This window comes from Scyliorhinus torazame, chromosome 4 (genome assembly GCF_047496885.1).
Source record: "Scyliorhinus torazame isolate Kashiwa2021f chromosome 4, sScyTor2.1, whole genome shotgun sequence".
Taxonomy (NCBI): domain Eukaryota; kingdom Metazoa; phylum Chordata; class Chondrichthyes; order Carcharhiniformes; family Scyliorhinidae; genus Scyliorhinus; species Scyliorhinus torazame.
Window position 1 is genome coordinate 211,017,529 of NC_092710.1, and position 14,995 is coordinate 211,032,523.

The 14,995-nt window shown below is 41.0% G+C and overlaps 1 protein-coding gene across 3 annotated transcripts in view; it reads left to right on the forward strand.

Annotated features, from left to right (window-relative positions):
• The window catches only part of ptprk (protein tyrosine phosphatase receptor type K), an 877,717-nt gene that overhangs the window by 669,370 nt on the left and 193,352 nt on the right, over window positions 1-14,995 (forward strand). For all 3 annotated transcript variants that reach the window (XM_072499228.1, XM_072499225.1, XM_072499226.1), the window contains exon 14: window positions 5,300-5,438. In XM_072499228.1, coding sequence (XP_072355329.1) covers window positions 5,300-5,438 — 139 coding nt within the window. The remainder of the gene's footprint in view (window positions 1-5,299; window positions 5,439-14,995) is intronic.

Consider the following 14,995-nt stretch of genomic DNA (forward strand, 5'->3'; position numbering starts at 1 on the left):
CTGCCCTGCCCTCTAATCAACTGGTCTTTAAAAGACTCCCACATATTAAATGTGGATTTACCCTAAAAAAAAAAAGTTCCCAAGCCACATTCTCCAGCTCTTGCCAAGTTCTGTTGTAGTTAGCTTCCCCCAATTTAACACCCTCACTCGAGAACCATTCTTGTCCTCATCCATGAGTATTCGAAAACTTATGGAATTTTGATCACAATTCCCAAAACGTTCCCCTACTGAAGCTTTGGTCACCTGGCCAGGCTCATTCCCCAATACTAGGTCTTGTAAGGCCCCCTCCCTGGTTGGACTATCAACATACTGTTTCAAAAAGCCCTCTTGGACACACACCTAACAAATTGCTCTCCATTCAAACCTCTGGCACTAAGGGAGTCCCAGTCAATATGGGGGAAATTAAAATCACCCACCACAGCAACCCTGCTATTTTCACACCTTTCCAGAATCTGACTACATATCTGTTCCACTGTATATTGCTGGCTATTGGGCGAGCTATAATACAACCCCAACATTGTGATTGCACCCTTCCTGTTTGTGAGCTCCAACCATAATGCCTCCCTCATCACAGTTGTGATATGTTCCTTAACCAATAATGCAACCCTTTCTGCTACCCCCTCTGTCTCATCTAAAACATCAGTATCCCAGAACATTAAGCTGCCAGTCCTGTCCCTCTTTTAACCATGACTCCGAATAGCAACAGTATCATAATTCCCCACATTAATCCAAGCTCTTAAGTTCATCCATCTTTCCTTTGATACTTCTTGGGTTGAAGCACGGGCACTCCAGATCTCCAGACCCACTGAGATCAGCAACTTCCCTTAGCCTGCTCTCCCTCTTTTCTGTACTTGTCTTAGTCTCAAGCTTTTCCCCAATCTCTACACTTGCTTGCCTGCTGCTCTGGTTCCCACCCCCCTGCCCTACTAGTTTAAACCCTCCTGAACCACATTAGCAAATCTCTTGGTCAGCATATTGGTGCCCCTCCAGTTTAGATGCAACCCGCCTTGCTTTTCTCGGTCCCATCTTCCCTGGAAGACGTGATGGATTGTTGAAATTCAGAGTTTTAGTGGGGTTTTGTGTAGGACCATGCCATAATTAGAGAGATGTGCAAAAGTTCAAATTGTTCTTCTATGTGCAATATTCTAAACCAAGTATATTAAAGTTCTCTGACATTAAAAGTACCTTTTGACATGTCCTTGAACAAGCAAACGTCTTTAGCATTAATCAAAAGGAAAATATTGTCGTTGCTGGAATTCTAAATTAAAAGCAGGGAAGATTAGAAACAGTCTGCAGGTCAGGTAACATCTAAGAAGAGAAAAACAGATCTAATGTTACAGGTTGTTGATCTTTTACATGCTTTTGCCCAAGATTTAATGTTGATTCATAAGATGGCTGTAACATCAGTTGCATCAAGCTTTGATTTTCAAGTTAAGTCATTGTCAATCTGCCTCTGCATTGGGGGGGTGCACTTTAACAAATTGAGAACCAAATATTGACCCCTTTGTCAGATTAACATGTTTCAAATGTAACGTATCTTGCATGTGTGAAAATGAGTTTAATTTAGCGTCATTTGCAGTATTCAGTGGACATATGAAATGTGGGATGGCAACAATAAGAGGGGAGAGGCTTTGCTGCCCCCTACAGGACTGATTTTTACTGGCTTTTGGTAGAATTATGAAATTAATAATAAATTTGAGTATGGAGTTATGGATAGTTGTAAAATTCTTTCACCATGGTAGTTTTTTCCTTTGCATTTTGTGTATAGTCATAAAACTTTGTGATGGAGTGACGTGACCTGATGGACTGAATCAACTGTATGACTCGCTGCCTCCCACAGAGAGCATTTCCTTCTGTTACCATAATTGTCATTCATGTTTGTGGAGCCAGGGGCAGCAATGTCACTGAAATAGTGTTGAGGTTCTTGCATCTGTGCTGCACATCTCTGTAATACAGCCATAACCACATTAACTATATTAGGAATTTTAAATATAATGTAAGCAGCACTGCTGATTGCTTTCCTACAAGCTTCAGTACTTCAGACATTTTTTCAGTTGCATTAAATTTATGCTTTACTGCTTAACAGAAATAAAACTAGACAAAGTTGACTAGAAACAATGGAATATATGTTTCTCCATTTACTGATGTGACGACGAAAGTTATTGCAAAACCTTGCGGTACGAAACAGGAAAACTAGCCTTAATCGGGTTATCTTTTGACACAATGTAGTCGGTTGTTGTTTCATCTCTAATGGATTCACTTTAGTGCTATTTACCGAATTTGTTACACTAGGTGATTGAAGTAGCAAGTTTATTTTGGAGAAAATATTGACCTTACAAATGTACAACACAAAATGCAAGCATACTACCCAGCCTGGAGTTTAACAGTTGCTTTGCTGAGGAATGTAAATTACCACAGAAAGTAGTTGAGGCAAGAAGCAGTTAGATATAGCACTTGGGGTGAAGGGGATCAAAGGATATGGGGGAAGGCAGGCTCAGCCACATGAGTTGGATGATCAGCCATATTCAGAATGAATAGTTGGTAAAGGTTTTGAAAGTATTTTTGAGATTCTATCTGTTAAAGCAATGCAGAAAGAATTAGTGGTAAAACTACAAAGTGAAACAGTATTTGCATATAATCAGTTTTTAAAAATATAAAACTGAGTAGCTTAGTTTACCAGCTTTTCTGCAGTTAACAGCAGTAGTTGCAAGGTGAAAGAAGTTACATTTCAATCACTGTTAACCTTTTCAAAGTGCAACGGTAATTTATACAGTTTCACTTAGAAATTTGATGAGTCTGTGTCCACCTTCATGGCTAATCTAAATTCCTTTATGAATAAAATGTAACTTTCAGTTAGAATCTTTTCATGCACAGCAAAAGAAATTCACGAACAAATTCTATCTCCCCTTTTGGCTGGGGTTTTCCCCCGTCCCATGGAGCCAGGACCAGGAGCGAAATCAGAAATTAAAGCACTAGATTAGCTACTCGACATGTTTCCCCTTCTGAGTGATCTTGACAATTGGAGGAGATTTCATTGCCAAAACAATCTTCCCAATGGTGACTAGGCCCCTCCCCTGCTGAGGCTGAGCGTGAAATTGAAATGGAAGTGGCTTTCAAGCAGCAGACTGGGTGCTATCGACATCACCTCACACCATCCCAGGATGGACCTACAGGGGAGCGACAGTATTTTTAGCATTTTACAATCCTGCGGAGAGCTCTTTGATTATAACACATCCTCGAGGTTGTCTGCTTGCCTCAGCAGTGCCCACCTCTCCCAGTGGTGCTGCCAGCTGGACATCCTGGCAGGCCCTCCGAATAGACTCCTCATCTCACTGGTCTTACCACAGTCTTTATTTGGACAGTGCTCTCTGAGGCAACTTCTTGACGTTCTGCCTCTAGGAAGATGGCAAGCAATATCTGGCCACAACCACCTCTGGGTTCCCAGCTAATAACTGGGCCCATCACTGGGATCTTTTTTGGGGGGCATCGTTCATATTTTATTTCAGTTAGTTATCACAGCGAAGTACAGTACACATGGAATAAAGTAGTCCAGTTTTCAGTGGTTGGCTCTGCTTCACCATGTCCTGATCCTGATACAGCTGCCCTGTTAAAAAAAAAACATTCAGTTAACAGAAAGCCAATAAATCACCAGACAGGATGCAGAGAGTAGTGAAGTGCCAACACTGGGATCTTGACAGTCTCGGCAAAAGCCAGTCTTTTTTTATTGTGTACTACTTGTTGATGATTAAAAAGCAACCTAGGCCACACTGAAAGAGCTGATCAATTTCACCATGGTTATTTGGTTTTAAAGTTCAGACTGTGAGTGGAAAGAAAGATGGATGTTTGAAACAAGTGCTGTGTCTTTAATAGTAGTTCGGGTGTATCACCAGTGTCATTAGCTTGGATCAAATATGCTTACATTTCTTTCACAAAATTATGTGAAAATGCTGAATTTGGATCTGCTCAATACATTGCAAAACATCATGCTCGGTTTCACAGGATAAACTTGCCTTTGCAAGATTATACTTCTATTTACAGAGGCAGGTTTATCTTGTGAAATTGAGCTCATTAACTTTTGCATATTCGCAAATAAACAAAATTAGCAAATTCATACAGCTCAATGTTACTTTATTCAAGAGCAAAGTGTGTTAAAATTACTTGGTGCTGACTATATTGTAGAAATTAATTATTCTGACCCAAAACCAAAATTATCGGAAAGTGCATTTGGATCGCTCAACATCTCAGTCAGATAGGTTAGCGTTTTAGGTGTAACCCTTCATCTAGGTGATCCCCACTCACCACATGGTTATGTAACAAATAACTATTATTACTCAAAATGTATTGTGTTTGTGACATTATAGATCCGTTCAGAAATACCATGTTTACCATCTACTGTACTGCATAGATTGGTCAGTGTAATTCATCCAAAATACCTAACCATTTCAGTGTTCCAGCACCTAAACCAATCCAATGCAATAATTTGTTTTCTCCTGAGTGGTGGTGTGCAATTTTAATTGCTGTATTAATTATAACTTTAACATGCCCATTAGCAATACATTTAATCTAACATTTCCCCACCAGAATTTAATTGAAGCTTCTTTGCTGAAGTAAGTTTAATGGTTACTGTTTATAATAATAATGCAGTGGCATAGTCGCTTTAAATTTTCTTTTGAAAATTGATCAAAGTGTCATTCAGGATTAACATATAAATTTTTCTGTGAAAATATTTCTGATCAGTTCATGAACCTGTAGTATGCCAGCTGCACTTTATGTATAATTAATGTTGCTTGGCAAAAATACTTCCAAGTTATTATTTGTATCTACACCTAATCCTTTTAAAACTGATAAATGAGGATTGAAACTTTTTTCACAAGTTCGTTTGACATTGGATGTCTCCATGAAAATGGCATTTCAGTATGTAAATTCATACATCTGAAATGCATGAATTCTTAACTTGACCAAATTGAATTATTTCCAATACAAGTTGTGCTACAAATTTCTATGCAACTGCAAAGACTTTTTTAAACCACAATGCTAATGCTATGTCTTTTCTTAAATTTCTCACCCTTGTTCTTTATAATTAAAATTATTATTAGAAACATATTTTCTGCTTGCTGAATTGTTAGGGTAGCAGGAAATGTAACATAGCAAAATATAATTGTCACATAAGTGGGATCAAATGTTTTATGAATTGTACCTGGATTTTTGAAGTGTACTGTATAAAAATGACATTTAAGATCATTTCCCTGTCAGCAATAATTACATGCTTTGATGCAAATACTTCTTCTGACTAATTTAGCTGCTACAACTGAAGAACCTGAGGTGGTCCCTGACCCTGTCAAGCAAACTGATCGTGTAGTGAAAATAGCTGGAATCAGTGCCGGAATTCTGGTTTTCATCCTCCTGCTCCTGGTTGTGGTAATGATCGTTAAGAAAAGGTACAGAATTGCTCTAAATGTAATATTGAATAAATGCAGCTATTAGTTGACTTGTTACTTAAAAGCTAATACCTATTTCTGAAGCAGTATAAAATAATTGAAAGATAATTGTGTTCTGTCAAATGGCTTGCTTTTCTAAAAAAAAAACAAGTTCTGACTACATGATGTAAGAAAACGCCACAAAAAAAGAAAAAAACTAACTAGAATACATATTGCTTGCATATTGTACTTAAGAAAAGAATGGCTTACACCCATTTCAAAATTACAAAAGGATGTAAACTTGGCCAGTTCTTGAGATGCAAGTTATTAATGACATACATTCGGTAAATTTTTTGCGCTCCCAGGTCCCAAAATGTTTACTCCTTTACGTATGGACTTGCTTCCCAACCAACATGGCTTGACCTTTACAAAAGCAAGTGATTACTTTGTCTGAAAACTTAAGTAGTTTTCTGACACTTTGCTGATGGGGAATCCTGCCAGGAAATGTGAGATTTTCCAATCATTCACATTAATTGAATTTCAGATAAGCCCTTCCAGTGGGTAAAGCTCCCCATGAGGAGGGCACAGTAGAAAGTTGCCGCTTTAGCTCTTTGAAAGTCAGACATTTCCATGAACACTGAAAGGAGACATAGCCGGCCAAACATTATGCCTTTATCTGTGGTTGAGATAGTCAACGCCTTTGTGAGCTGCACAAATGCAATGAGGAAGGGACAGAGTTTCCTGCAAATTAATAACTTAATTTAATAAAATACTTTGAGACTAAGTAAGGAAGGATAAAGAAGGCGAGATAATGGCTTGGTTCACCAACTGAGTGTGACAGAATCACTTGAGTATCGGGAGAAGATAGTGGAAGGAGACTGGGATAAGTAAGGAAGAGAGGAGAAGAATTAGAGCAAGATGAGATGGAAAATGGTCAGGCGATAAATGGGATATGGTTGTCGGGAGCAGATTGCAAAGCAGGGAGAGAAGACAGCTATTTAGCTATCGTGTACCTAACTTACACAAGTAACCAGAGGGAGATTCTTGGAGTTTTAAAACGGCCCTTATTTCCAGCTATAGCATGGGAGCTGGTCATCCATGTGGTGTGCCAGCTCCCAGAACAAAGAAATACAGTGGCAATTATATCTTTAGCTTATAATAGAATTCCTACTGTGCCGAAGGAGGCCATTCGGCTCATAGAGTCTGCACCGATCCTCTGAAAGAGCACCCTCCCTAGGCTCACTCCCCCACCTCACGCACCAGTAACCCCACCTAATCTTTTGAACACTAAGGGGCAATTTATCATAGCCAATTCAACTAACCTGCACATCTTTGGGAGGAAACTGGAGCACCCAGAGGAAACCCACACAGACACGGGGAGAAGGTACAAACTCCATACAGTCAGCCAAGGCTGAAATTGAATCCGGTCCCTGGCACTGTGAGGTAGCAGTGCTAATCACTGTGCCACCATGCCACCCTATTTTCTTGGTGATTTGCATATACCAATAAAAAATATAGATTTGATCTAAGGTAATAAATATCCAATTACAGTTCGTAGTTCAGATTACCTCATTTATATCATGTTAGTATACTTGACCAATTACAATTTTCCTATGCTTACCTAATTACAATATCCAATTACTAACAAGGCATCTATACACAGTTCATACTCCCAGCAAAAACACATCTGTGGTCCTTGACTGTCTGTTATTCTATGCAGTGACTTATTGTGGTCTATCCAAACATGTCTGCAATCCTTGACTATTACCTGGAGCAGAGATTGAACAATGGTGGTCTATTGTGGTCTATTCAAATCTTCCCCTATTTTTATCACTTCCATGGCTGTGTAACTTTGACAGTCTCACAGTAGAATGCCATTGGACACAATGATTTTAACCCCTTCACCCTGCACCATAAACCATCTGATGGTCCAGTTTAAATTGGAGACTTTGGATGTTTCTAACTCTCTTAGCAGAACAGTCGCCAAGTAAAGAAGGAATTAAACCATATCTAACTCCTGGATAACTATAATACTGAAAACTGCTATATCCCCCTCCTCCAACCCACCTGAGTGCACATCACCTCCCCCATTGAACCGCACCTCCCGGCCACCCTTCAACCACAACCGCCCTAACCATCTGACCCCATCCGATCACCAATGGCCCCCTCACTCTGACCCTCCCCTGATCACCCTAACCCTGCTCACACTTAACTTACACAGTCACCTTCTCCCTGGCTTGTTGAAATGACTGTGATGTGCTTTATGGCCGCTAGTACCATAAACCGGGGAGTGCGATGAGTGATGAGTGGAGAGGGGGGAAAGGGGTTGGGGGGGAGAGAGGAGGAGGGAGGGGAAGAAGAGGGGGAGAGAAGAGGAGGGGGTGGGGATGAGGATGAGGGAGAGGGGAAAAGGGGGTTGGGGAAGGAGGAGGGGGAGGGGAAGAGGAGGGCTGGATGGGAAGAGGAGGGCTGGATGGAAAGAGATGGGGATGGGGGGAAGAGGAGGGGGTGGGGGTAGAAGGAAGGGGATGGGGGGAAGAGGAGAGGTGGGGGGGAGAGGAGGAGGAAGGAAGGGGATGGGGGGAAGAGGAGAGGTGGGGGGGAGAGGAGGAGGTAGGAAGAAGAGGAAGGGGTGGGGGGAAAGGGAAGAGGAGGGGGTGGGAAGGAGGGGTGGGGGAGTGGAAGAGGAAGGGGTGGGGGGAGTGGAAGAGGAAGGGGGTGGGGGAGGAGAAGAGGAGGAGGAGGGGGTGGGAGGATAGGAGGTGGAGGGGAGAAGAGGAGGGGGATGGGGGAGGGGAAGAGGAGGGGTGGGGGAGTGGAAGAGGAGGATGGGGTGGGGGGGAAAGGAAGAGGAGGAGGAGGTGGGGAGGGGAAGAGGAGGTGGGGGGAGGGGAAGAGGAGGGAGGGGTGGAAGAGGGGGCAGGGGAAGAGGTGGGCGGTGGGGAAGATGTGGGCGGTAGGGAAGATGTGGAGGGGAGGGGAAGAGGAAGTGAGGGGGAGGGGGAAGAGGAGGGAGGGGTGGAAGAGGAGAGGGGGGGGGGGCAAGAGGAGGGAGGAATCCAAAGCTGTTGTTGATGTCTTTATAGTCCTGTATCCTAACTAAAAGTACAGTAAGTGGATTGCAAGCATGAATTAAGGGTGAGAAGCAAAATGTAGCTTGAGTGGGGTGTGAAATAAGGTTTGCAACATAGGGCAGCCAAATTCCAGAGAGGAGCCGGGCCATGCAATATGTAAGAGCTGAAAATCTACAGTCCTGTTCTGCAACTTCAGAACTAATGTAGATCTTGTGTGTGAGGCCTGGAATCAGGCAATTTTAATGTGCGATTGGTTAAAAAGCCATGTCGGAACATCGGAACAGGAGTAGGTCATTTAGCTGCTTAGGCCTGTTCTGCTATTCAGTGAGATCAGGGCTGATCTGAAACCTAATTCCATATACCTGGACTTCTATATACCTTTGCACCATATACCCTCATATCTTTGCTTCACAAAAATATACCAATCTCAGACTTTAAATTAAGAATTGATCCAGTATCAATTGCAATTTGTGGAAGAGAATTCAAAATGACTGCCACCCTTTGACTGAAGAATTATTTCCTAACTTCACTCCTGAAAGGTCTGGCTCTAATATCTAGACTACACCCACTTGTCCTAAAATCGCCCAAGAGCGGAAATAGTTTCTCTCTGCCTGCTTTATGTGTTGAAATTAATATCTTCCTGCACAGGCCAAGCACGATTTGGCTCCTTTCTCTGCCCCACCAAAGAAGTTTAAAGGGCTTGCACACTTAAATGAATAGGCTACTCACAGCAAAATAAATGCAACTTGGAATGCAAGATTCAGTTTGTTTAATCTCTACATTAATCCTTGGAGTCCAGGTATCATTCTGGTAAATCTACGCAGAACTAGGCTAACGGCTAACATGTCCTTCTTAAGATGTAGTAACAGGGTGACCAATCCCACCTGTGCAATTTAAGGGACACTTTGTCATTAACCTGAATCAATAACATCGATTTGGGGGCAGGGGTTGGGGGTAGTGGAGTGGAGCACGTGCTGTCAGCTGTAAGAGCAGGGGGTGGCTCGGCCAGAGCCATAATCATAGTGGAGGCATGTACCAGTTACTGCCGCCTCTCTGGGACCAGGAAGGCAAGCCACTGGGAGGAGATCTTGGTGCGCACATGCAGAAGTGTACTGCACATGTGCAAAATTCACCATTGCAAAATAGGGGGCAAGCGGTGTCCCACATGGTAGCAACATGAGGTGATTCAAGGGTCAATCCTGTATTTAAGGGGACAGTTGGTCGCTGTATAGTACCCAGACATTCTCACAAAATTCCTAACCAGGGCTTTGTGTAGCTGACGCATAACTTCTAATTTTTGTTTGCTAGTCCTTTAGATGTAAAGGTCAGCATTCCATTAGCCTTCTTGATTTATTTCTTGTACCTTTTCAAGACATTGTAATGGTCTACATACCTGGACCCACAAGTCTTTTTGAATCTCCACACTCTCTAGATTTTCAACATTTCGAAAATGTCCTGTTTTATCCTTTTTAGGTCCAAAGTGAAAAGATTTCACATGTCAAAGTTATTGCCCATTCAGATTATCTATCAATAATACATCTTTGTAATTCTATGCCTGTTATACATTGCATAAAATGCCACTTTCTTTATGTCATTAGCAAATTTGAAGATATGGCTTTCTGTGCCATCATTTAAGTCATTAATAAATGCAGTAAATAGTTGAGGCTCCAACACAGAAACTTGCAGGACGCCACTAATCACATCCTGCTCATTCGCATATCTGCCCATTTGCTTACTCTTTGTCTCTTGCCGTTCTGCCAAATTCCTAACCAGGTCAATAATTTGCCTTCATTGCCATGACCTTCAGCATTATCTAACCATTTCTTATGAGGGAATTTATTAAATGCCTTCCAGAAATCTCATCCACAGTCATTATCCTGTCCATGAAGATTTAGTCAGATTCATCAATCTTGAATACATTTTACAAATCCATGCTGGCTATCTCTATCAACTCAAAATTTTCAAAGTATTCAGTCACCCCATCTTTAATCCAGAGTGACGTGCACAGTTTTCCAATCTAAAGGAATGGTTCCTGAATCTTGACATTGAAAATTATAGTTTGGGCATCTGCAGTGTCTCACCAACTTCCTTTAAAATCTTGGGAGGAAACTGTCTGGTTCTGAGGATTTATCACTCTTTTGCGCTATTATTTTCTTAATGACATTTACTTCATTAAGTTATTTTTGGTGAATCCCTGTCCAGGTTCAGAATTAGCTTTCATGGGATGTCTGGCATACTGACTTGCTCCTCTATTGTCAACATTGATGCAAAGTAATTATTCAGATTGTTAACCTTTTCCTTACCTTCATGACAATATCACCATTCAGTTTTCAAGGGTGCACAAGGAAGCCACTTTGAAAGAACACTTGTGCTTAGAGTCCCTCATTCCTGCTTTATGGCCGTAACGCCAAGTTCCTTACCTTCCAGTACCTTTTTACAATTATTTATGGAATTACCTTCCACTGCCTACTCGGGAAAATGTTCCGATCTCGCTCAGTGAAAACATTTCTTCCCTTCTCCCCTCTAGATTTCTTGCCAATTACTTTAAATTTATGACCTCTAGTTATTGAATCACCTATCAACATCTCACTCTTGAAAACCTCCACAATGTCACGTCATAACCTTTTCTGTCCCAAGGAGGATAGTCCATACTTTGTCAGCCTCGCCTCGTAACTGAACTCTCGCATTCCTGGTATCATCTGGATGTAGGTTGTGATTTTTTTTGTGTGGTTTTTGATGTCCCTAACAAGTTTCTTTTCATACTCCCTTGTTGTTGCTCTGGCGATCTGTTTTTCCACTCTTTGTTGGTTTTTATATCTTTTCAAGTTGTCAGGATCTGTGCTTTTCTTTTTGTTGCATTTTTGTATGTTTTTCCTTTGGGTTCATGGTGTCGTTGACCTCTTTTTGTCTCCAAGGAAAGTGGAGCTCTTGCCCCTCAGGAAAATAAACTGGTTCTGATAACAATTATTTTTTTGAACACCTCGTATTGACCTTCTCATACTTGCCCGTTAACAGATTTGCCCAGTTTACCGTGAACAGCTCTGTCTCATCCCATTGAGGGCAACCTTGTCTAAATTTACCATCTAGCTGTTTAGCATTTCTTACTTTCAAAAAATGTTGAACATCTTCATATTTCTATCGAATAAATGGTCATTCCTGTTCGGCTGTTAACTAAATCGGGCTCACTACTCATTACTAAATTTAATATAACATGCTCTCTATTGGCCGTGGGATATATTGCTGCAGAAAACTGTGTTGGACACACAGAAATTCACTCGCTTTCGACATATGCTAATCCACTTATCCGAAATTATATGGAAAAAACAAAGTCCAATCCCCCATTCAAGCAATTTCTGCATTTGGAGAATCTACTCAGCTGCTACCAGGCGTCTTGTACACAACACCCACGATGAGCTTAAATCCTTTTTTATTTCTTAATTCTACCTACAATGTATCCACTCACCCAATCTTTGCTTATTATGATTTCTCATTATGTCCTCTTTTACCATTGAAGTGATTTCATTATTAATCACTAAGATTATCTCTCCCCTTACACTCTACTCTTGAATAAAGGGAATTTGTGGCAGAATATCTCTGCACCTCTCCATACTTATCCAAAGCTCACACCTGTTTTGGGGTGTGAAGTAGGCTCTCTGGTCTTTCTGAAATTATTTTAACTGTGTCAAATTCAACCTGACCATTCCTCACAAATCTCAATAAGCTTGACCCCCATAGAGGAAGTCAAATTGTTCTGTTCAAATAGCATCTTTCCAATTCACAGCTGCGGTGTATCAAACACCCAGTTTTTAATCCTTTTTTTGTGAAATACACTTTCATTGATGCAAAGGACCCAGGCAGGGTTGCCAGCTCTGGTGTTTGTAGCTGGAGGCTCTATTGCATGTCCTCTCGTCTTCCGCTACCCCAATCGTTCCCACAATTAGTTGCCACATGTCTCAGCTTTCAGACACCAACAAGAAAGCCAACAGGCTGTTCAATATCGACTTGGATGATTCTTGATAGTCAGTCAAATGCTGTTTGTTCTGTATCTTGAATATTTTCATGGCTAAAAAACAACATTGTACAAAGATAAGAGAAAAATGTGTTTTTTGTTCAATGCCCCATGATTTTTCTCCTTGATTTTCCCATCCCTCTTTCTAAAGATTAATCTTAATTCTGGAGCTTCCAGGACAGTCCTGGAGAGTTGACAACTCTTGCCTGAGATAAAGTCAACAATACCTGTTCTTATGCAAGGTTACAAATCCTAAGTGCCATAATCTTTCATTTCTCTTTACAGATGTTGACTAACTTGCTATATATTTCCAACATTATATTTGCAATTTATTTCTTTTCTTTATCAATAATGTCTCATTTTATTTTGTTCTATTTAAAAAAACACAATATATCACAAAAGTGATAGTAACATATACGTACGGTCCATTGGACCTCTTGACTAATTCCAATTAAAAACATTTTTTTAAAAAATATCTTTATTGTCACAAGTAAGCTTACATTAACACGCCAATGAAGTTACTGTGAAAAGCCCCTAGTCTCCACATTCCGGGGCCTGTATGGGTATACCGGGAGAATTCAGAATGTCCAATTCACCTAACAACACATCTTTCGGGACTTGTGGGAGGAAACCGGAGCACCTGGAGAAATCCCACTAGAACACAGGGAGATTGTACAGACTCCGCGCAGACAGTGACCCAAGCTGGGAATCGAACCTGGGACCCTGGTGCTGTGAAGCAAAAGTGCTAACCACCATAATTCTAAGATATTAGTCTTGGAGTGTGCAGATTTATGGTGCTTTTGCTTTCATTTACACAAGATGCACAAGTCCCCAATATAAGATTTTATTGTATCTTCAAAACAAATTCAAAGCCACCACAATATAAAATTAGTTACAAAAATACTGCAATGTGGGCAGTAGTCCCATTATGTTACAAAAGATAACCATACAAACCACTGTCAACAGATTATCAATCCTTGTCGATAGTAGGATCTTCTGGTGAGAAAGCTGGCCAAGTCATCTCTTCCTTCCTGCAGTCTAATGTTACATTATTCATATGATTCACCCAAGTTATAGAACATTTTTATACCCCCTTATTCCAGGGGTGGATCTCTATCTTATAAGACTTGATTGTCATGTAAAGATTCTCGTTAATACATCATATCCAAAGGAACGTTGAGTTCTTTGAAACTATGGTTTTAACACCTGACCTATAACTCAGTTACTAATCACATGAATCGAGAGTAGTTTCCAAGCTCTCCCTTAACAGGCCCAGGCTAGATAAAACTCCTGGGAAACCATAGCACCTTTGTTTTCCTTAGCAGCTACAGCCTCATAAACTCACTGGTCTAAATCTTTCTTTTGTGAGGTCCACGAAGAATCCAGCACGCGTTTTAAGGATACAAAGAAATAACATTTATTTACAATAACATATATATACAACAGCAGCAGCAACTTCGCTTGCTGCTCACTCCTTCCTGGCTGGTTCCAAACTGGCCAGCTTTATTTATACAGGGAGTCTGCTAATGATTTCTCCGCCTCCCTCATTGGGGAATCTCATACTCCCACAGGATTGTGGGATTGTCATTAGTCCCCAGCCAATGGTGAGCAGGCACGTTATAATACTTTCCCTTTCTGTAAAGAGACAATTTGGAGCATTCTGTTTTACTTTTTAAGATGTGGCTTGACCTCTCAAAGGATACTGGTCAAAATTTGGGTCAACCTTTGGGTTTCATCAAACTACATTAAACTTACGTTTTCCCATGATTGAGGAAGGTGTCGCAGATTTTTCACGTTCTTTCTTTTGTTGTACCTAATTTTTTTGGCTGTTTTCCTCTCCCAGGTTACATGGCTGCTGGAGGATAGGAATCTCTTTTTAGGCTTCAGCCATCAACAGTCTGGCATGAGCTTTTTAGACCAGCTGGTCTTTTCTTGCCCACTGTTTTCATATGTTAATAAATAAATATCCTTCTTTGTTTAATCATCTGTAGAATCTTGCTATGCATTTTCTGCAACTATTTTGTTTTCTTTATTCAATAATGGGATGTGGCTGGACCAGCATTTGTTGCCCATCCCTGAAGGCATTTAAGAGTCAACCGCACTGCTGTGGTGTGGGTTTGGCGTCACATACAGGCCACACCAGGTAAGGATGGTAAATTTCCTTCCCTAAAGGACATTAATTTACAGGATGGGTTTTTACGACAATAGACATGGTTTCATGGCTATCGTGAGACTTTTAATTCCAGATTTCTGTTGAATTCAAATCTCACCAACTGCCCTGGTGGTATTTGAACCAATTCCCCAGCCCATTACCCTGGATCTCTGGATTACTAGACTAGTGGCAATACCATTGCGCCACTGCCTCCCCTGCCCTGGTAAATAGGAAGTACAGAACCTTAAAAGACTTGATTGCACCCGATCAGTTCTAAAAATGAATGCCACTCAAATCATTCAAATGCCCCATGCAGTCCTTCAAATATCTAGCCAATAGTTAA